A 23,519-nucleotide genomic window follows, 5' to 3' on the forward strand; every position below is an offset into this window, starting at 1 on the left:
TGGCAATGAGAAAGAATGAAATCTGACCATTTGTAGCAACGTGGATGGAACTGGAGGGTATTATGCTAAGTGAAATAAGTCAGGCAGAGAAAGACAGATACCATATGTTTTCACTGTTATGTGGATCCTGAGAAACTTAACAGAAGACCATGGGGGAGAGGAAGGGGGAAAAAAGTTACACAGAGGGAGGGAGGCAAACCATAAGAGACTCTTGGATGCTAAGAACAAACTGAGGGTTGATGGGGGGTGGGGGAGAGGGGAAGGTGGGTGATGGGCATTGAGGATGGCACCTGTTGGGATGAGCACTGGGTGTTGTATGGAAACCAATTTGACAATACATTCTGTTTAATATAAAAAATAATAAAAAAATAAAAAACAAAATAGAATAAAATAAAATAAGAGTGATTACGTACAACAATATAGATGAATCTCGAATACATCCCATTTATATGAAATTCAAGGACAGACAAAAATGATGGAAATCAGAAATTGGTTGCAGAGGTAGGGGAAGAATTGGTAGGAAAGTTCTCTATCTTGTTGTGGTGATGGTTGCATGGGTGCATATGATTGTCAAAACTAACTGAACTAAAAACCTAAGCTTTTTATATTTTATTATATTCAATAAATGATGAAAATTCATAAAGTCATATGAGAAGATGATACAAGTAGATAATTAGTGAACCGGAATTATTTTTCAGAAGCAAAAATCAGTTTCTAAATTGTAAATCGCCAGTGAACATTTTAGAAAATGGGAATGATGAGGGCAGGAATGGCATAGTGTAAGGACCTCCAAAGATCCTCTCCTCCACAAAGGCAATGAGAACACTGGCAAAAATGGCCACAGTCCATTGCTTTAGATCTCTGGAAATTGACCAAAGACTTGAAGTGGTCTGGAAAGCATTTATTACTCCTCAAAAAAAGGTGGTTGTTTGGACCAGTTTTGAAGTTTGATTGGCCACATATTTCATCAGTTCTATGATGTATATTTTTTCATGTTTTACTCTTTAATCAGAAAATATCTTACAATCAATAGCATAGCATAGTCTAATGGCAGTGGGTCTTTTTTCTTTCAGAGTGCATTTCACAACAGATAGCATGTTCATTTCAGTGAAATGTGACCATCATTCTTATGGGTTCCTTCTGTGATAGAATTATCTGAGTCTTATCTATTAAAAATGCTTAGTACAATAAATTTGGTACCGTTAGTTCCAAAAAGTAACATTTATAATAATATTGCACTTGATATGAGGTTTATAAGAATAAAATGAGCAATAACTTCTTTAATAAAAACAAAACATAACAAAACTTTGTTTATGCTGCCACAGAATTTTGGATTTACTTCCAGCATACATTCACACAGAGACCTGTAGGACACCACAGCTCAGGGCTAGCCACCAGTCATAGGATGCAGGCATGTGTAGCTGTGTCTTGATTTTACAGACTGTGTGGCTGCTTAGCTCAATTAGTTAACAGTTCAGTTAGTTATTAAGGTCACATATTATGGGTCAGACCCCATGTGAGGTTGTTGGCTTTGTGTTCTAGTCCATGGACACAGAAAGCCCCCTTCAGCCCAGCTTTCTACTGACAGTTACAGCCTTGCTGTCATAGGGCTGAGAGATTGGGGGTGGGGGGGGTGGGCACATGCAAAGAGATTGCTTCTAGTTTAAAAGATCACCTTCATGTGATAACTGACAATGTAAGTGTCTCATCACTTTAGTGTCATTTACTTTTTTGGGGGGTGGGGGTTTCTTTGGGTGTGTTTGGAACAGAGAACTAATTGGAGCCTGATTTTAATGGATTCTTTTCTTTCTGATCTTGATTCTATAGCTTGCAGTGAGTTGCACACTCCATCGCTAGATCGAAAACCAAATAGTTTTGTAGCAGTGAGTGTAACCACCCCTCCTCAGGCATTCTGGACAAAACATGCACAGACGGAGATCATTGAGGTGGGTGCTACTAGCCCTGTCCCCTGGAGCTCTGCGATGGACTTGCATGGTGTTTGTAGCCCCCATGGGAGGGCTGTGAGTGACCTGAACACCTGTAGCTGCAATTATGTTTATGTGAATTGTTGCTGCTTCCCCACGGGTTTTCAGTACATTGACATTTTTCTTCACATTCATCTGACTGGCATTTATATTTGCCAAGTTATTTATAATTATTGATTTGCTATTGGCTGGTTGTTCTTGAACAACGATCCCATAAGGTTATTGCCGTTTAAGAGGTAAGAGCTCATTCTTCCTTGTCATTTTCATTTGGCTGCTACTTTTGAAGAATTGTGTTCATTAATCAAAGTTTGGAGAGTGTTAACTATTAACTAGCCTTCTTACTGGACATACCCCCATTTTTATTGGCTTTTTTGGTATGTCCTTTTGCACTGTGTGTTTTGTATTTACTTTTTACGTTAAAGTAAATGATATGCTTTCACCGTGGGAATTTTACAAACTTCTTTTAGATAATTTTGTACCTTATGTAAGTTATGAGAACTAAGGGTAGGAGTTATATGAGATTGTACAGGATTTTGTTTGTGATGTGAGCATCTATGTGAATTAACCCCTCCCTAGCAGTCTCAAACAAACTTAAACTACATTTTCTCCTCTTCTCCCATTTTACGTCAGATAGACCACCCTTTTTCATTCTCTTGGAAACTTATTTCCAAGTTCAAATGAACAATTTTGTTTTCTAGGCATCTGCTAAGCACTGCCTATATGCGGAGCACAGTGCTAGGTGCTGTGGATCATACAAATACCTCGGAGGCCTAGTCCCTGTCCTAAAGGAGCGTACCATCCTTTGGGCAGGGAGGCAGAGTGAACATGGTCCATCTCTGCACTGTTATGTTGGAAGGGGTAGAGTAGAGAGATGAGGTCAACACGTGGGGTGTGGGGGCCCATCCAGCTGTGCGGATTAGAGAGGCTTCCTTGGGTGGCACTGAGTGAAATTCTGACTTAAGAGATCTGCGTGGGGCCCAAGAGTCTGCACTTCTCGCAAGCTTCCAGGTGATACCCATACTGCCAGCCTGGGGATCATGTGTTGAAGATCACGCCAGAGTTCTGTGGTTGTTACGCAAAGGCAAGTAATAGGAAAGCGTCATGTGGTTTGGGAAATAATTTTATCCTGTTCTGTGTATGCAAAAGGCCCAAGTAGAAGTGCAAGGGAGAGAAGCCTTGAACGTCAGGCCAGGCATTTGTAGCGGGCCAGTGCAGGCTTTTCCGAGGGGAGTCACCTGACTAGATGTGCTTCAGGGAGGTCCTTAGTTGATAGTCATTTGGGGAAGTATGTAGGGCCTTACTGTCAGTGGGAAGGAGTGGAAAGAAGGGGTGCTTGTGATAGGCCCTGAAGGTGGGTTTGTGGGAGCAGTTCATTGTCTCTGGGTGGTTGAGAATGACGGAGAAACAGGCACCAAAGCAGACATTTGTGGCCTCCTTGGGAAGAGAGGCAGAGATGGGCTTAACCAAGGGCAGATGGAGGGTGAGATTGGGTGGGCTGTGGCCCCAGCAGGCCACCCAGGAGGGGTTGTCCGGCAGACTTTTAGAGACTAGGTCTGAAGTTGCAGAGGGAGAGCAGCTAGAGGCATGGGACCCACAGCAGGTACAAACAGGAACCATTAACCATTTGGCTAAGATAGTTAACCACTACCTGGGAAAGAGAATATGATATGGGGCTCTTGGGGGGTGGGGGCAGGGCTAAGCTGCCAGCAAATGATTACCTATGATCTGGAAACCAAGAGCTAGTCCTTTGAAAGGCATAGCCTTCAAAAGGTCAGGCCTTAATTATGCCAACTACAGGATTCTGGAAATAAGAAACGACTCAAGCCATTCATTTTCATCTGTCTTTGTACATCTTAAAGGAACAACCCACAGTGGTAGATCCAAGTATATAACTCATCGGAAGTTGTAATACTAAGAATACACATGTACATCCAACTTATTTCAATTTTGGAAAATCCCTTCTACTGAGTGAGAAACCCTTAGAGTGAGCCCTCAGGCATGTCTTGGGCGGTGAGCCTGCTTGTGCCTGGATCTATAGAGGTGTGTCAGACAACTTTGTCTTTTTGGAAAGCAGCATTTTGGTTGGTTTGTATGCATCCATTTAAGCCGCCATTAGTGTTTGTGTTGATCCAAGTTGGTAAGAACATTAGTGTCTTGTTCTGAAAATTTGGGTGTGTTTCAAAACCATTGAATTTTAAAAATCAAACTCTGTATTCTGATTATTCTCTTTTCTATTCCAGGGAACCAACAATCCTATATTTCTAAGCAGTATTGCCTTCTTTCAAGACTCCCTTATCAATCAGATGACACAAATCAAACTCTCCGTGTATGATGTCAAAGATAGATCTCAGGGAACAGTTAAGTAACACGTTGTGGTTCATGAGATTTTTCTTCCCCTTTTTTTTAAGTTCTGTAACCATTTGAGTGAGAGCTAAACACAGATTAACATTATTACTTTGGTCACAAATTAACTGATGTCCAAATATATTTGTCTTTAGGAATTTCTTCCTGAGCATCTCTGTTGGGCTCCTGAGATGAGGGTCAGATGTGTTATGGGAACCAGCCAGCTGGACTCCTCTGAGACCTGTTATTTGGACCAGAGACAAAGAAAGCGTACTAATGCCTTCTTTCCCCCCTCTTCCTTAGATGTATTTACTGGGCTCTGGAACATTCATTGTCAAAGATCTTCTCCAAGACAGGCATCATAGGTTGCATTTAACATTAAGGTTGGTGTTTAATTTTATTCCCTTGAAATAATCTGAAATTATGATGTCCAGGCACAGATGTGGGGAAAGGCCCCATTTCCTGTATGGAAAGAGTGCCCAGCCCTGTCCCAAAGGCTGACCTAAGTGAGGAGGTGGTTTGTTCACTGAAGTGGGCCTGTCAGGGAATGGCAATGCTTGGTGTCCATAGGAAATATGAGCCCAATTGTACCTAAAGGGAATATGTGCCCAGCAGACCTGAAGGAAGTCTAGATACATACATATTTTTGTCTGTTATCTCTTCTCTCCCCAATAGAATATGATCTGCTAGATAGCAGGGTTTTTGTCTGTCTTGCTTCATGGCTGAATCCTAACCACCTAGAACAGGTCCTGGCACTCCATAAATATTTATGGAAGGAAAGCAGGAAGGGAACCCGTACTGTATCTCTGGAAGGAGGATGAAAGAGGTCAAGATGTCAGCCGTTTCTAAATTCATTTTGGGGACAGTTCTCACCCAAACCCTAAAATGGTGTTCTCTTTTTCAAAATAATGTAGAATTTTGGAAAATAGTCCGAAATTGCAAAAGGAATTTGGCGATGGTTAATTACCTGCTGGATAGCACACAATTCTGAAGCTGTGGTGACGACCACGTGGCAGGCATTGGGCTGCAGTCCTCAGTGTGCCTAGGGAACCTGACTCAGGATAAAGGGCGAGTCTTAAGAGAAAATGCAAAGGGTACTGTGGGGCAAAGGGCTGCTAGAGAAAAATATTCAGGTACATCCTGTGATAGAACTAATTCTAATTATATTAGAGTTAAATGAAAGAGAAGGACCTCATCCTTTTGAAAAGGAGCTATGTACGACTCTTGCGCAGAGAGAATGGGGAAACATTTTTCCAGGCATGAGAACAATGAGAAAAAGTCACAAAGGAAATTGTCGGTATATGTGACCACAGAAAAATTGAGAACGTGGCTAATCAGACATCTGAAATAAAAAGGCTGAGGCTTTGGGTATCCCTGGGGCTTCCCTGGATGAATCAGATGGACCCACGCAGCTGGCAGCCACCCTGAGGGGTCTTAGGGGTCTTAGGGGCAAAGCTGACCAGGGCTGGAGTGGCATTAACTATGTCATAGCAGGATTCAGAGGCTTTGGGAAACCTTGGGTGACCTCAGCATACTTGGTGTCCAGATCTAGGTCTGAGATCTAGATCTGAGGTCTTGGGTCTACTCAGAGCTTAAGGATAGGTGGGAAGGAGCAGAAGGGGTTCAGTGCCAGAAGGAAGTACTCTCCAGTCCTGGTTCTGAGATGTGTCCTCATCACTCCCTGGGGCAGGGTCAGCTCAGGGGCTGGTGGGCACCTCCCCTCCAACTAGCTACCAGGCACATCCACAGGTCTCTGTGGTGCTGTGTCCCCTCTCAGATGCAGCCCTTCTCTGTGCTCTCATGGTTTCCTTGTCTGCCTCCCCCGGAGCCTGTGTATATAGTGAATGCTGGCCGGCTGACCAGCAGGCCGGATCCTGGCACCCCTCGATGATCCAGGATGGCTGAGTTTTGCATTTAAACAGAAAATGAAGTGCAGGCACAGCACCTCTCACCAGAGCACATTGCTCATTGCAGATCTGCAGAGAGTGACCGCGTGGGTAACATCACCGTGATTGGCTGGCAGATGGAGGAGAAGTCGGACCAGCGGCCTCCTGTGACTCGGTCTCTGGACACCGTCAATGGGAGGGTGAGCACACCACCTTGCCCCTCTCCATTAGAAGGAGTAAGAGGACCTGTCCAAGTCGACTTTGCCTCTGGCCTCAGGGAAGGGAAAGACAGAGCCCCCAAGACAGGAGGTGCCAAGTACCCCCAGGCACTTCTCAAAATAGAAGGGCGTCCTCTCAGGGAGCATGGTATGCAAGGCTCTGCTGGGGGAGCCTGGCTGGGGAATCTGCAGTCAGGAGGGGAGAGGGGCTACTCGTGGGGGGTATGGAATGACACCGGGATTACCTTTGCTGTTTTGTTCTATCTTCCCTCCCAGGCACACACGTGCCCCACAGCCACCTTGTGCACCTCTGCACCCTCTCACCTACCTTCTCTCCATCTCCTCCCCTCCCTCTCTGTCACCCTGTCTCCCATGCATCATTGCTCACGCAGACCCTCTCATGCTCTCAGACTACAGTTCTAAGTAAGAGTTCAAACACTGGTAAGTGGTCATTGCCATAAAATTACTCCAAATAAGCCCAGAACATCAGGCTGTGATAACATTCCTGGGCATCATCTGTTTCCTCCCTCTCATTCTATACATCACAACAATGCAATACCAGGTGAACTGAGCTTGTCACTAGAAAATGGTGTGTGCGTGGCCTAAGTTCAGTATACTGGGAGGTGGATTAATTTGTGGCTTGGGCAGTGTGTTTATTGTAGAGTAAATGGTGGAGACTAATTTTTTAAGAGTAATATATGATGCACCTAGGCCACATTCCTACTGGGTGTTCTGGAGTTGTCTGGGCCTTACTGCTTCTCTGTGCTTTTCTGTACACATCCTCAGATGGTTCTGCCCGTTGATGAGAGCTTGACTGAGGCATTGGGAATCCGATCCAAATATGCTTCGCTGCGAAAAGACACTTTACTGAAATCGGGTAAACAGCTTCCTCCGTTGGTACTCTTGCCACTCTTGTGAGTGTCCTCTTAGGCCCGCGGTCACCCTTTCCTCCCCACCTGCTCTGGTTATCACGGCCAGGCATCCTGTGCCGCGTTTTCAAAAGGCCGTGCCTTTTACCAGCATATGGAATTAGTAATACTCCAAGCAAGGTGGGGAGGGGGCGAGGGTTCCTCCTTCATTTCACTCTTTCTCATTTTGCCTTGGGTTTTGTGACTGAAAACCTCCCCACCCCAGCTCCTGCACTTTAGAATTAGTTACACATCCTGGGACAAGAAGATTGCATGTCGCAGGGGAGGAGCACGCAGGCTGTCCCCTGGAGGGTTTTGGTTTAAATATTTTCGTTCCCTTGAGATGAGCAGTAAGAAGCCCTGCTGAGGGCCTGGGGAGGAGGGCCCATGCGACAGGCCTGCAGCCAGCTCACACACAGCCTCGGTCTCCCCTGCCACCTCACCTCAGTGTTCGGCGGCGCCATTTGCCGCATGTACCGGTTCCCCACCACCGACGGCAACCACCTGCGGATCCTGGAGCAGATGGCAGAGAGCGTGCTCTCCCTGCACGTGCCCCGGCAGTTCGTGAAGCTCCTGCTGGAAGAAGATGCAGCCAGGTGAGGCCATGTGGAGAGACCAGCCGCCCGTCATGCCCATGTCGTATGCCCCTTCCTTTCTGGAAAGTTAGATGTGGTGGGTAGAGCACTGGCAGCAGAGAGACCAGACTGCAGACCCAGCCTCCACCACTTGCCTGCTCTGTGGCCTGGGCTTGCCAGAGCCTGCGTTTGCTCACCTGTATCTTGGAGTTCCTGTGCAAGCCAACGTGCCAGAAGCACCAGATGTGTGCCCAGCACTCAGTACCTGCTCCCTTCCCTTCCCTTCTCCTTTCCCCTCAGTTGGCCTGCAGAGAGTTAGGACTGGCTGATAGTTCTCTGGTCCTGGCTGCCTGGGTCAGCGGTTTCCTAGGGTAGGGCCACAATGATACAGGCTACAGAAGCCTAAGTACAGCCCACTGGGGCCCTCTGCTCCTCCGTATATCTCAGCCCAGGGCATATTCCAATGGTCCCAAGACAGGGAGAAGCCAGAGAGGTGATTCAGCACCACAGATTGTGTCTCCTGTCTTCCTCAGATGTCATTTCTGCTCATCATAAAATGATGTTAATTGTGAACACAATATGACAGAGCATGAAAGGAAACAATGCAGTCAGAATCTCACTGTTTTAATACAGCTATTTTTAAAAATTTTTTTATCTTGAAAAAGAAATCAACCTCAGGAAAATGACAAGAATAATGCAATAAGCTGCTTTATCTCTCTGCATGTACTATTTTAGTTATTTTAATTTTAACATTTTTCCTTTCACCTTTTCCATATTTGTTCAGTTTTTCCTAGCTCCCATCTGCTTTTGCATAGATCTTTGGTTTTTGTGCTATAATTTTTAACTATGGCACAAATTCCCATTATTCAGACTGTATCTTGTGTGTGTGTGTGTATACACACACACACAAGATGTGTATAAGATATATATACACACACACATATATATACATATATATATATTGTTTTTTAATGTTTATTTTTTTGGGGGGGGAGCTAGTGAACAGGGGCTCCAAAGTGGGCCCTGCATTGACAGCAGACAGCCCCATGTGTGGCTTGAACTCACGAACCATGAGATTATGACCTGAGCTGAAAGTTGGATGCTTAACCAACTGAGCCACCCAGGCGCCCCTCAGACTATAACTTGAAAGCATTTATTCATTTCAAAGGCATTTTGGTTTTGAGGGCGTTGTTGCGTTTTACACACGTGGCTGGTGGTGTGCCTGGTATGGGAGGCTTCTTGAGGAGCGAGACAGACCGTGAGAGACAGACCCTCCGGAGAAGCAGGGGCCGTGCACAGAGCCCCGGCTGCACGAGCTGCGTACAGAAATCAGAAGGGGTGGTGAGAAGGAGGGTGGTCTGGGCAAGCCTCTGTGAGCCGTGACATTAAGCTGACGCCCGGAGCCTAAGAAGGAGCCACGTGACGCATGGGTAGAGACACCAGAGAGAGCCCAGCAGCAGCTGCGGCAGACGGGGCTCATGTGCTCGTGAGCAGACCCACAGCTGGTGGGCGAGCTGGCCAGCAGTGAGCAGGGACGGAGGCCTCACCACAGCCTTGCCCACTTTGGTGTTCTTTTACTTTGATGTTGCTAATTTAATAATAATAAAATGGTACAACTCTCTATTTACCTTCAGAGAATTTAGTAGATTACACAGAATTAGCTTTTTTTAATCCCCCCCAAAGGAAAACATGCATAGTATGAAAAAACAAATAGTGCCAAAACAGCATAATAGTGCCAACAACATAAGTCTTGAGGCCTTCTCCTCTCTGATCTACTTCCCAGAAACATCCACTTTTAGCCATTGTTTACCACTATGTTTCTAAATATAGTATTCTCTTAACTAACCAGTTTCAGGGATTAGCTACTCATTCCCTGTGATAAAGATTTTAGGTCTTTTGTAGTTTCCCATTACCCAGCTTCCTAATATGGTTATCCTTTTTTCTTTTTTTAAAATCCATCTTGTGTTTTCATTATTCTGATTATGTAGCTGTTATTTTACTGCTGAGCTAAGACATTTATATTTCAGTTTTTATACAGCTTTTAATTTTTCTGGAGGTGACAGATCCTCTTTTTTCTTCTCCTCTTCTCCCTTTCCTGCCCTCATGTAACTTTTAGATTTAAACAACTCATTACTCCCATAGACAGCCAAAGGAGGCACAGCCAAAGTTGCTAGCTCCCCGTGGCCCTGGCCCCTTACCCTGAGGGACGGCACTGAAATAGTGGGGGCTGGGTAAGTGCGGCAGAGCATGGCCACCTGGTGCCGTCCAGCTGTACACTGCTGCTCGGCAGCTTTATGTTTCGCTGCAATGTTCTTAGGGGCGGGGCAGGAAGGCCCAGGCCTCCCCAGAACGTGGGGGCAGTGAGAAGCTGTCTCAGCAGCTCCTGGGGGAGACAGGTGAGTGAGATGGCCTCATGCAGTCGCTTACAGGCCTCCACTCCTCTCGTCTTCCAGGACGGTCCCACGTCCTTCTGTGCTGCCCAGACTCACATGGGCTGCAATCCAGGCCTTCACCCGCATGGCCTATGTGGGTACCAGCAAGGAACCGCTCCCCTAAAGCCCCTCTCCTCCACTTGGTTTTCCCCGGACATTTGACAGAGTTTCTGTGAAAAGCTTCTCTGGGTGTTTTTCCACATGGTGAGTGGCCTGCCCTTCACACGGCCATTCCTCTTAGAGCGCTCTGTCATGCTGCCCCACTGCTTGCTCTGTAGACCTGTGGTGTAGCCATTGTGCGAGGCCTTCCCTGGCATCGGCGATACGTCCATGTCCATTTTGTTCTCCTGCTTGGTTAGGACTCCTGTGCACCTCGCAGAGAAGTGAGCCGGCTGCACGGCCTGATGTATGTGTGTCTTGCAGAGTGTGTGAACTGGAGGAGTTGGGGGATCTGTCCCCTTGCTGGGAGAGCCTCCGGCGCCAGATTGTCACTCAGTACCAGACCATTATCCTCACGTACCAGGAGAACCTCACTGACCTCCATCAGTACAAAGGTGGGTGCTGGGTCTCCCCTTTCCCAGCTAGCAAACCAGAACCTGGCTCCAGTACTGTCACTGACAGACACTCCTAATGGGTTTTTAAAAATAGATTCTCATGTAGGTGTGAACTCCTTAGAATATGGATTTCTCAGATCTTAATTAAGACAAGTATGTGAAATGCATTGAAAATTCCTTCTCTGGTGTCATCTGCCAACTAACGTAGGATGAAATTTAAGAGAGATGAAATCACAGGCTGTTGGTTCAAGGTATTTTTTCATCTTTGTCTAAAATGCCCAAGGGAAATGCCCAAAAGACATAAACCATTTACTTTCAGACAGAGTGGTTTCCTAGACCTCCCACTTTAAATATTTAACAGTCCTTGCATTGAACGTCTGAATTGTCTAAGTGGAGCTCTCCATTTTAAGACTCAAAAAAGAGTGAAGTACAGGAACCTTTCTTCTTGAAAGATGCTATTTGATTTTCAAAACACTCTTAAGGGTAGATTTAGAAAACTATTCTTAACTAATTCCCTTTTTATTCAAAAACAGAATGAATTTTTTGGGTTTTCTTTATTCTCTATCTTCACATTCTTTCCTTCTCCCCCATTACATAAGGGAATTTTGGGGTTAAAAGAAGATCTTGAGTCTTTACTGTGGTTTTGACACAGAACATAGGAACTTGTCCATGAACTTGGCTGTGAGAAGAAGCCAGATACAGGCATGAGGACAAGATGATGGTGTCCCGGGTTTGGTTTGAATCTGAAGGGCAGGTCTAAGTATATTGGCAGCATATGACTGAAGGAACTTAGGCACCTATCCATGCCAGGTACCTGTTACCTGAGAAAGCAGGAAACCCACATGAGCTTGAGTTTCCAGAGCAGAGAATCTCAATGTCAGTGTGCATCCTGGTCCTTGAGGATCTTGCTGCAGTGCAGATCTAGGATTCTGCATTTCTAACAGGCTCTCAGGATGCCACTACTGCTGATTTCTGGGCCACTGTGAGTATCAGGTCCTGGAGGACAGTCTCCTAGGGCAAAATGCAAAGCAGACATCGGCTGGTCTGCATTTTGTATCCTGGCAAAATTCACCTTTTATCACTAGAGAAAAGGTCTATTTCTTCTGTTCTTCTGATTGTCGGTTAATTTATAATCCCTTTCTTTTCTAGGCATGTAGTTCTTAATTAGTGTTGGATTCTGATCAGAGAAACAAGATCGTAGATGGTAGTTACAAAACATCATCCACCTTAACTGCGCCCCCCCCCCCCCCCCCCACCCTTTGTGTAAACAAGGGAACACATTTAGGTTTGTGTTTCAGAGGGTCGCTATCCATGCTGTGCGGCATCTGTTCATCTTGATAGATCTGAGGTGATGAGCAGACCTTTTCACCCCGTTGCAGAATTGAGATGTGTTGCTCTAGTCGAACCAATTTCTCAGCTCTTGCATGATGGCAGTCTCTAAAGTTGGAACAGGCAGTCCCTAGCATGGACCCATTTGCTTTTTATAGCAGTGCTGACATCGTGTTGCACAAAATCAGTCTTTGTGGCGGACCTTTCACTTGAGAGCTGAGTCATGGGAAGGCAGGGCACCAGTAACCGTAGCTTTCTGAAGCTGCTTCTGCCCCGCTCTGCTCTCCACCTGAGTGCCTGGAGCCAGTCTTCTGGCCAGCGAGCCTCCCTCCCTCCAGTGTTTCACCCACCCGCCATCTGGAAATGAAATGTGCTCATGGGTAATTCAGAATTTCCTAGGCCACTGCCAGTGTGTTCATGCTTACTCGTAGCGACTTCCTCAGAATATCTCTGTTCTACTTGCCATTCCTGAGTGCAGGGTACATGTCAATGGTCCTTGTTTTCTCATATTCCGTTTCTTTAGGTCCCTCGTTTAAAGCAAGCAGTTTGAAAGCAGATAAAAAGTTAGAATTTGTTCCTACAAACTTGCACATACAGAGGATGAGAGTTCAAGACGATGGGGGGTCAGGTAACTATTTTTCTGTTCCTCTCGCTGAATCACACCTCACTTCCTTTCTCCCTGTGCACCTGGCCCCCGAGTTGCCCTGCATATGTCCAGCCTTCCCTGTATGTTCTTCTGCCCGGCAAGTGAGATAAGAGACATGTTACAGGACCTTTGTAAGGTCTTTGTGCCCTTGTCTTTTCCCTCCATTTGTTCCTGCCCCCTCGTCTGTCCTCCTTCCAGCTTCCCTTTGTGTTTCTGTGGCAGAAAGTCGCCTGTCAGTTACCCTTCCCAAGGAGGGTTACAAGGTGAGTGTTGCTGGTGGCTGCCTCCGGCCCTTTATGGCCCCATCTCAAGACATGTAGGAACCTCTGCTGAGATGATGGTGCTGGGCTCTAGGGGCCCCGCCGACAATCCAAGCTATGGGACTGAGGGAACAGGCTGCTTGGAAATGGGCCGGAGGGGCAGGGTCCCTGAGCTGCGTGCATATCCCTGTAGCTGGCTTGTCCACAGGCCTGAGCCCAGAGTAATGGAGGAGAGCTTTCTGTCATTCAGATCAGAACTATGACATCGTCACCATCGGAGCGCCAGCAGCACACTGCCAAGGTTTTAAGTCAGGAGGTCTCCGCAAAAAGCTGCACAAATTTGAAGAGACCAAGAAGCAGTAAGTATATGGAGGGTGTCTGTGGTCCTTGTATGGCTGTCTGGTGCTTCCTAGGCTAAAAAAAAAAAAAAAAAAAAAAAAGAATCAAAATATGACTGCAAAAATCCAGCCATCCACTGTGCTTTTGTGTGGCGGGAGGAGCTGCCTCGTTGCCACTGTGCTACTCTGTGTGTGTGGCTGAGCTGGGTGGTGATGAGGGCACCTGATTCACTAATCCTGACCCCGCAAGTGAACAGCAAATTGAAATCCCCCTGGAAGGTGGCTACCCTTTGTGGGCTCTCCGCTGGCTCAGCCGTCCCTTAAAGCCCCTAGTCAGTCACACCAGGTGTGTGGTGTGTATCGAATGCCACAAAGTGTGAAGCCTGCAAGAGATCGTTTCCTTTCCTAAAAGGACTGCAGTGGTAAACATTCCCCGTTTTAAGAAGGCTAGAGGGGGTGGGGGTGGGAGCTGCACACAGCTGCAGTCCAAGCAGGAAATTGCCAGGTAGGCAGGTGGGGGAAGGTGTTGTGGAGGATGCAGTGAGGCGTGGCTGAGGCATGGTGTTTTGAGGAGAGGAGCTGAGGGTGAGGGCTGACCTCGTTGGCAGCCTGCGCAGTGCGGGGCCACACGCTGGTGACCAGGGTTGTGGGGCTGACAGATGTAGCCCTGGCCCTGAGGAGCTCCCTGCCTTGCCTGGGAGCAGACAAGTCAACTCCACCATTTGGAGCAAGCAGTGCCATGCCTGGAGCATGGGTGATGTGGAGACAGCCATAAATCCCAGCTGTTGTGTTGGATATGTGGGAAGTGTTGGTACTCTTCCAAAATGTCACCCATCAGGATTTATGTAGGTGAGGGATGAGAGTGTAAGAGGTAGGGGCAAGAGTGTAAATGATCCTGTAAGATCCAGGGACCATGAAGTAAAGGAAGTAGCACAAAGGTGTCCCCTTGGGGAGAAGGGTTATTACTTGATCATGTGTTCAGGCTGATAGGGAAGATGAAAGTGAATGCATCTGGAGATGCAAAGGCCAGACCAGGCACGTAGTCGTGGAAGGGACTAGAGAAGAAAGTGAGATGCAGAGAGATCTTTGAGGAATGAAGGAACAAGCTGCAGATACCGTGGATCAGCCTCTGGAGAATGTGGAGTTGAAAGTGTCAGACTTATCAATGGAGAATGGAACAGCTGGAAGGAAGTTGAAGCAAAGGCCCAGGGGCATCAAGAGAATCAACAAGGCTTCCAGGTGGAGAGCATTAGCACCTGCTGGGGAAGTCGGGGGCTCTGTGCTTCCGTGGCCAGGAGTCAGGACACAGATTGAGAAAACTGACCGCAGACTGGGTCAAGGAGGGGGTGAAAGGTCAGGTGCAGTAGCCGGTCAGTGGGCTAAGGGGATCAGGGATGCAGGTAGGAGTTTCTCTACCCATGGGGTGAGGCTGGAGGATAAGCAGGCAGGTGGAAGAGAGCACACCATGAGAAATCATCACTGGGATGTGTGCACAGGTTACCCCAAAACCAAGGGAGCCCCGGAGCCGGATGCAGGAAGAACAAGAAAGGGCCAGGGGTTAGGAAGAGGAATTTCAGCCTTAAGGGCAAGGCAACATTCTTGGGAAGCCCCCAGACAGTCTGCTTGACCTTGATTGATTCCACAAGGGCTCTTCCTTGCCCAGACAAGCCATGTAACCAGACCCTCCTGAGGAGTCACTGACTCCAGGGTTCTCTGGGAATTAGGATGAAGAGGAAGCTTCCTGGGCCCACTGCAGCTCTGCACAGCCTGCCAAGAAATTGCGTGTCTGTCACTCCATTGCATGTGGCTGTGTGGGGATTAGAGTAGGAGATTTGAGGGTGCTACAGGCCCTAGGGGGGAAAGCCCATCAGGAGGGCTCACCACTGGCTGTCCCTGTCCCAGAAAGGTCAGGATGTTAATACCTGATTACTCTGTATGTTAACTTTAGAACTTATTTTCAAAATGCCTCTGGAGTATTTTTCACATAAATAATATAAATTTTCATTTAATTTCCTATTCCCATTATAAAACTGCTTGCAGAAATGATTTTCATTATTTGAACTTTCCTTTAAATGCAGACATAACTTGCCCACAGGTGAAATGTCTCCCTGGGGCTTGTGCAATGGCACTGATGTTGCTCTGATGACTGAGCACATTGGGCTCATGAGTTTTATTGTCCCTGCAGTGGGGGCCTCGACACCTAACTTGAAGAATTTTGACAAAAGATAACTTGGCTTTTTAATTTTTTGTTTCGCATTTAGTGTTTGCTAACTCCTAATATTTCGTTTTGGTTCTTTTCTTTAGCAGTTTTGAGGAGTGTTGGTGAGTTTTCTGTCTGTGGAGAGAGTGTCTGTTTGGGTCTTGCTCTCATGTAGAGAAAGCCTGTGCTGTCCCCTCCTCTGTGAGGTGCTTCACCCCTCGGTGCCACCGGGGGCCCCTAGTTAGAGCCTTGTAGACAGAATTCTCCCTTCCAACTGCAATGTTCTTTGATAATGAATAGCCTGTCTCCAGTCCACCATTTTACCTTTAAAATCTGGCAGCAGTTGATTGCTGTGTGCGCTCCGCTCCGAGAGAAGAACCAGTCCTGTTCCTCCCAGGCCAGGCAAGTCCTGGGTGCTGGAATTTCAAGTCAACCCATTGGTGTGGCTGGGAATCCCTTTCTGGCTTCTTTTACAAGAGTCTTAGGGCTTCAGGTTTCCCTTTCCCATCGCCTCTTGCGGGAACGAAGCCAGCTTACGTTTTCATAATAATAATTTATGCAGATTTTTAAAACAGTGTTCCTTGGGTCAATTTTCCCCCTGAGGGCAAACCAAGAGTTAATATAACCAAGTGACTTTTTCTACCAAAGAATTAGATGGCAGCCGGAAATCACTGTCTGCTGCCTGGGGTCTCCACCGCTCCCCCAGGCCCTCCGCGGTCACGCCCGACGTGCTGGCTCAGGCTACAGCCAGGCCTGTGCAGTGCCCTTCACTTGGTGACAGGCCCCAGAAGCCCCTGCAGCCCTTTGGAGCTGCTGCCATCTCAGAGCTGGTGAGGCTCAGGGGCCATGGCTGGGCCCTGCCTGAGATGTCAGGGCTCTGGTGGGGACAGCAGGTGCTGAGGAACCTCCCACCCATACTGAGGCCTCTGCAGCTTTCCCCACTTTTAGGACTAGGTGACTGTATATTCACGATCATCACTGAGCGGCAGCTCTTTGAAATTTACTCTTCCACACCCCCGCCATATGCTTCCTGTGTGTAAGTCCTGGATTACTGTTATTAGAACGTGGCCTGTGAGAACACAAGGTGAGTAGGGGGTGGTGCTTTCCTTCTGACTTGGGGGGATGGTATGTATTGGTTGAAGTGTACACGACCATCTACATACACACGTGTGTATCTACATGAAGCACACATTGCATGTGTGCTCGAAATATTGGGGCCAGGGAAAAACAGATTTTTAAAAATTCTATTTGAGATTGTATTTTTAAGACTAAATTGTCTGAAATGGCAGCTATTCATTTGGAAGAGTGATTGCAGATTGGAAAGTAGTCATGTGCACATCGTGCTGTGAAATGACTTCTCAGATCACGTGGGCTTGGTTGCGGTCTGCTGCATGGGCTTCTGGCAAATCCATTGTGTTTTACTGTGGTGTGTGGGCTTGGGGTGTTGTTTCTTTCTGGGGTGCTTTGGTTTTTGGGTTTTGCATGTTTACACCATAGTCTGTCAAGGGAAGTTTCTTGGTGACCTGCCTTCGGGTTACCCTGGAAAGGGCCTGGCAGAGGAGGATCTGCAGCCCTCATCTCCAGGGGGAGCTATGGAGGTTGTGCTCCTCCACCTTCACTCTCTTCCCCAAAACCCAAAGGACAGCCCTTTGAGGGAACCAGTCAGGGCTGATAAGGATGGGGACTAGAGCTCACAACTTCAGATTGCAAGAGACAATGAGGACATCGGTGCTTTACCACTCTCTGCTTTCTTTGGCTTTCTCAGATGGTCTGAAAAATAAATGTGTAATATTAAGATGGTGTCGGATCTTCACTGAGAGACTTGCCATCTATCACCTCCATCTTGAATGGCCAAACATGGTGCTCGCTTCGGCAGCACATATACTAGAATGGCCAGACACGTTAGCCAGGCCCCACACAGCCAGGATGTAGAGTCAGTTCTCCGGAGGCCTATGTCTGTGCTGCGCAGGGGCTGGGCTGTAGCCTTGACATCGATCCTAAGATCACACACTGCTTGATGGTGAGAAGGTAGGGAAGGAGGAAGAGCCAGGTTTTCAAAGCTGTTGAGGTGCCCAGGCCTGGCCTCTGGCCTGGCACGTTCTGTACCTCCTCTTCATCCGATGGGACATTGTTTTTCCAAGTAGAGAAGCACTGGAGAAGGAAGTCCAGTTTGCTGTGGTCAGAGGTGTGAGGGAGGAGAACTATGTGGGTGTGCACAGAAAGTTTGAAGATTGGCCAAATGGAGAAATAGGTTTCTTGTGGAAAGTCCAGCACCCATGGCAATCTCCCTTCACTGTGGTAAACTGACCCCTCTGGGATTAGCAGATCCCGTGTCTCCATTTCTGTACTGCTGAGAACTTGACAGGTGAGGTTCTTAGGTGAAAGATTATTAGTATTTGGGTAATTACTGGGCTCAGTATCTGTGTGCACACTTACATAAGAATATAGACATGTACAAATGGAGATAAAAGACTTCATTGTTTTAATATTTTAAGGCTTCTACCATATGGACAGAAGAAATCTCTTGAGATGTGCTTTTGCCTGTCTCCCATCCAAGTACTAACCAGGCCCGACCCTGCTTAGCTTCTGAGATCAGACGAGATCGGGCGCGTTCAGGGTGGTATGGCCGTAGACTGCTTTTGCCTGTCAACAGGTAGACTAGCCTAGGAGAACATCCCTGAGAATCAGAACACTTAACTTTGTGTTGGTTGTGGGCTAGGGTTGGGATGCTGCTGCCATCTTCATACATTTGAGGAAAGCCCTTAGAATCTGTTTTTATCCTTTACAGTACACCATCCAGCTGCCAGTCCATAATCTACATACCACAGGACATCATCAGAGCCAAGGAGATCATTGCCCAGATCAATACCCTGAAAACCCAAGTGAGTTATTATGCAGAGCGGCTCTCCAGGGCAGCCAAGGACAGGTCTGCCACAGGTCTTGAAAGAACCCTCGCCATTCTAGCAGACAAGGTAGGAGGGACTACCCTGCTGCATGTGGGATGGGGGCTCCCTTGGGTTTCTAGAAACACTTGGGACACCCCATGTGTGCTTGGAGGTGTCCACAGAAAGGGTGACATTGGGATGACCTTGAAGATCTAGTTTCAGGTTTGGTTCCCCCAAAGGCCCTGGGAGGTTAGGTGATTTGCCTGTGGCCACAGAACTGGTTGGGGCAGGCCAAGGACAGATCCCAGAGCATGTGACTTCTAGCTGCTACTTCATGCAGATATGTCTCCCCTCAAATCCATGGGGTTCATTGTTGAATCTGGCATAGTTCCACAGCTTTCTTAGCAACTGCCTACTCAGTATGTTTTTTGCCACATTTTTATTGACTTGGAATTTGAAAAAAGAAGCTGAATTATTACACAAACATACAATAAGGAAAATACAACTTCATTGGCCTAAATATAAACAGTAAGCTGTTTTCTAATTAACCAAAATTTGATCCTGATTAAAAATATATAAATATTGGTTTAAACTGGGGGGTTAGATACACCAGATCTAATGATGATGATGCTTTTTCAAATTACTCAGTCTCTCAACACACACACACACACACACACACACACACACACGCACACATAGATTCTGATCACACTTCCCCACTCACACCCACTTTGGTGGGGTGAGATGCTGTTCCTGATCAGAATGTGCTATATCCTTCACATGTGTTCACTTAGCAAAAAGATTGAGAGCTGGGAATTAGACCCACTTAGAAAAGAAAGATGATGTTATCAGAAGGAAAATTATGAGCCACAGAACTAACTCCTGCATACAGAATTCCCCAGAACCACAGTGCTGTGCTGAGAGCCCCACTGCTCAGAGCCCAGGGCTTCAAGGATTAGATGCAGAAAAGATAAGACTTCAGTCATCGAACCAATGTCAGGCCTGTCCCCTATAACTAGAGTGGACAGCTCAGGGAGTTGGTGAAGACAAGGAACCGGGGCTCTCTTCAGGCCCTTCCTGGAGTCCTGTCAGGCTCAGAGGCAGGCAGGGATCGAAGAAAGTCAGAGGTTCCTCGACCTCTGTCCATTCTCTCTGTGTCCTCCAGACTTCTTGTGGGAACCTTTAAACTGCTCACGTGGCAGCCTTTAAACTCAGCCGTCCTGAGGGCTCTTGCGCTATGGAGAAGGGTACGCAGCTGGGTCTCAGGACAGTTCTGAGCCCTTAGAGAGGACCAGCCTTGCAGCCCCTCACCTGGGGGCTCAGCAGCTTTGGTTTGTGTGTGCTGCAGACCCGGCAGCTGGTCACCGTGTGCGACTGCAAGCTGCTGGCCAACTCCATCCACGGGCTGAACGCAGCGCGACCCGACTACATTGCCTCCAAGGCCTCCCCCACGTCGAGTGAGGAGGAGCAGGTGATGCTTAGGAATGACCAGGACACCCTCATGGCCAGGTGGACGGGGAGGAATAGCCGGTCTTCTCTGCAAGTGGACTGGCATGAGGAGGAGTGGGTGAGTCTGCTGCTCGTGGCCCTTATTCTGCTACTGAGCTTGGGTTGAAGAACTCAGAGCCTCTTGCCTGCTCCTCCCCACCCGGAAGTGCCTAACATGTCAGCTGCTTCATAGACGTGCTCCACACCTCTTTTCTGGAGGGCTGCCTGATTTACCGAAGGAGATGGCATTTTCACACCTTGTGTCCATCTGAGGGGCAGGGCTCCTGCAGGCCCGACTGGTGTCAGACCTGGTTGTAAAGGGGGCAGTGTTCTCTGTGGAGCCCTTGCCCTGCTGGAGGCCTCTCCCCTCACCAGGCCTCCTGCTTCCTCAAAGCTCTGCTTGCAGCCAGCCCTCCTAGGGCCGTTTGTATTTGGGGGGATAGTGAGGAGTCTGGAGATGCACCCGGACATTGCATGCAGAGCATTCTGCTTCCTGACGGAGTGGCCCTGAGAGCAGCATCTGTCTTTCCTGTGGGAGCAACACATCACACAGGTCGTTTTTGCCTTTTGTTGGGACTATTGCTTGGAGGCAGTGTTCTGCGAGGCACTGAGTTACTCGTCAGCAGCAAAGTGCTCCTCCAGCCCTGCCCTGGCGTCCTGTATTCTGCGTGGGTTTCTGCAAACCACTCCTAGCCCTGCCTCACTGCTTTCCCACTTCCCCCGTATGAAGTGATCAGCAGTTTCCATTACCTTCCCTCAGTCTCGTGTGTTTGATGGTTGTAGGAGGTGTGTGGTGCAAAGAGGAGCGGACGCACTGGCTCCCTGGGCCCTGTGGCCTTTCTGCCAGCTCTGGAAGGCACTGGGAAGTCCTAGCTGGCCTCCGTGACAGTTATTAGCAAACGTGTCCCCAGCTTTAAAAACAATGAGCGCAGTGCATTTGTGTTTTGAAAAGCAAATGCAACGGTAATGGAGAACTTTGAATTAATCTTGATGTTCTAAATTCGTGATATTTTAATGATCCTAGTGGCCCAGGGCAGAGGAATCAGTGTGTGGGGGCACCAGGGGTGGGGGTGGGTAGATTGTGCTCTGTTCTGTTTTTCCCACTGGGAGAGCTGACCCAAATGGGCCCTTTTGGTTTGGAAGGAGAAAGTGTGGCTGAACGTAGACAAGAGCCTGGAGTGCATCATTCAGCGGGTGGACAAGCTGCTGCAGAAGGAGCGCCTGCATGGCGAGGGCTGTGAGGATGTCTTCCCTTGCGCAGGCAGCTGTACCAGCAAGAAAGGTAACCGGCACAGCCACGCCTACTGGATCAAACCGGAAGACCCCTTCTATGATGTCCCCTCCTCGCCATGCCCCTCCACCATCTCCTCTGCTGCATGCCATCCTCGCCTGACCACACGTGCGTATGCATCCACGCTTCCCATTCACGCTGCCTCCACCTCACGCTGCATATGTCTGTCTGTCTGTCTGACTCCATGACCTCTTCCCCCACACAGACTGCAGGGAGGGCTGTCAGGCAGAGCCAGAGGTCAGTGTGTGGAGCAGCGGGCAGTGAGGGCAGAGGCTCCTGTAGTCCACGCCCCTGGAGCCCACGTGTGAATTTGCATGTCTGGCTAAGGCAGAATCAGAAGGCCCTCTTGGGTCTCATTGCCACATCAGTGAGGGGGTGCTCCTGGGCTTTGCTGGTTTGCAAACCAATCTGAGAACCTGAAGGAGGCAGAAATGCAGATGCTTTTCTGATAAGATTGTTTATTGAATTGGGAATTGATAGAATCAAGGAAAAGGTGAATCATGCAGGGACACAGCTGGATGAGAGCTGTTAGCAGGCTCAGCACACTTGTCTAAAGGCTGGTTGTCATTGGCTGGGCATGCTCTTCTCCAGCAGGGCATGCCGCCTTGGGAATTGTTGGTAACTCAGTCAGTTGGCGGCACCTGTTCTTGGAGCTGAGTTTAGGTTCCTCTGTCCAGCACCACCTCCGAGGCAGTGCCCTCAGTAGATGGTAGGACGTTGGCATGAAGCAACATGCTTCAGAAACCGTCTTCTGCCTGTGGAGACCCGGAGCATAATCAGCCACTCTGTCCTGCATATAGCCCTAAAGCCAGGGGCTGCATGCTTTCTAAACAGGCACATCCTTGCCACTCAGGGACCTTTTCTTGCCACCTTTTCCTGTAAGAGCTGATGGGGGTGGGGTTATGTGCCAGGCAGCTGAGAGCTGGCTGCAGACCTTTGGGAGTGTTAAACTGTAGTTAGTAGTTAGTAGTTAGTAGGGCCTACTAACTGTAGTTAGGGTGTGCCAGGGTTAGGCTTCATACAGTGAGGACTTTTAATTTCTAAATTGCACAACTTTCATTCTAGGCAGAACCATGCTCCTTTATCAGAGCCTCTTGGTAAATCCTTCGTTTGTAAGATGCCCTTCACCTTCGCAATCTGCCTGCAGTCTGTTTCCAGGGCGCGATTTCACTTGAGCCTCTGATTCAACAGTGTTCACATCCTCCACCCCTTCCATCTGTGAAGGGCTATAGTTTCAGTTCCCCAAACCTGTGATTGGTTTCATGGAGCTCTTTTGTCCTGTCTGTCTTCTCATTTTTTTAAATGTAACTTGTGCTTTAAAAAAAAAAAAAAAATTGGAAAGCTCATTGCTCATTTCTCTTCAATATAGTCTTGCTTGTAATTTTCAAGTTTTCCTGCAGATATAAAAAGAGTAATTTATTGGATTTTTTAAAAAATGCCAGAGATAGTTTATTTAATCAGATATTCTGTCATAGCCATAACTTAAATGTCACTTTCTTTCTAGGCACATACTGTATTGGTCAAATGTAGACACATTTAAATGCAGTTTTAAAGTTATTTAAATGAGCATTTATTTATGGTATTTAGGGCATGACTTGTATTTGCCATGCAGATCAGCTCTGTTGTGATCATGGGAATATGAAGCATACATTTGAGAGAGGCTAACTTTGCTGATCAGTACTCAAAGAAACATATGAAACCGTTTGCCACTAAATTAACTGTGGATGATCCTTAATTTAAAAATCTCGAACATTCCTAGGAAGCTGTTCAGACCTGGGTGTGATCAGGAGGTTCAGAAAGAATGAGCCTGCAAGCTGTTTATTTTACTCAGTCTCTTATCCTCAAGGGCCAGACCTTAGCTCTGCCATGACTTTTTAGACCATTGCAACCTCCTGGGGTAATGGTTTTGGCCTAATAAGCAGGTTGTGTTCACACCAGCTTATTATATATGAATACCTCTTTGAAAGGCATCATCACTTTTCATTCTAGCTCTGTACCCTGTCCTAGGTCTTTGGTTTTCATATTCTACTAAGGAGTTGCCCTGCCTTCTAGCTTGCTGTCCTGCAGAACTCATCAGAGCCGTGCCTGGCACACACGGATCACTGCGGGACCCACTGACAAGTCCCTGCCAGCTGGAACCACAGAGGCTCCGTGAGCCTCTTTCCTTCTCCCGCTTTCCGC

General features: G+C 47.6%; 1 protein-coding gene across 18 annotated transcripts in view; it reads left to right on the top strand.

Moving 5' to 3' along the window:
- INPP4A (inositol polyphosphate-4-phosphatase type I A) overlaps positions 1–23,519 on the top strand; it is a 152,454-nt gene that overhangs the window by 83,601 nt on the left and 45,334 nt on the right. For 6 of the 18 annotated variants that reach the window (XM_040453980.1, XM_040453971.1, XM_040453967.1 and 3 more), the window contains 13 exons: positions 1,828–1,946; positions 4,226–4,342; positions 4,632–4,711; positions 6,303–6,414; positions 7,219–7,309; positions 7,789–7,936; positions 10,771–10,901; positions 12,754–12,858; positions 13,387–13,495; positions 15,779–15,796; positions 18,463–18,646; positions 19,908–20,126; positions 21,191–21,446. In XM_040453980.1, the coding sequence (XP_040309914.1) occupies positions 1,828–1,946; positions 4,226–4,342; positions 4,632–4,711; positions 6,303–6,414; positions 7,219–7,309; positions 7,789–7,936; positions 10,771–10,901; positions 12,754–12,858; positions 13,387–13,495; positions 15,779–15,796; positions 18,463–18,646; positions 19,908–20,126; positions 21,191–21,446 (1,689 nt within the window). The remainder of the gene's footprint in view (positions 1–1,827; positions 1,947–4,225; positions 4,343–4,631; positions 4,712–6,302; positions 6,415–7,218; positions 7,310–7,788; positions 7,937–10,770; positions 10,902–12,753; positions 12,859–13,386; positions 13,496–15,778; positions 15,797–18,462; positions 18,647–19,907; positions 20,127–21,190; positions 21,447–23,519) is intronic. The other 12 variants (XM_040453979.1, XM_040453974.1, XM_040453977.1 and 9 more) reach the window with 5 other exon arrangements.

Source organism: Herpailurus yagouaroundi, unplaced genomic scaffold, assembly GCF_014898765.1.
Source record: "Herpailurus yagouaroundi ecotype Mexico unplaced genomic scaffold, PumYag 210, whole genome shotgun sequence".
Taxonomy (NCBI): domain Eukaryota; kingdom Metazoa; phylum Chordata; class Mammalia; order Carnivora; family Felidae; genus Herpailurus; species Herpailurus yagouaroundi.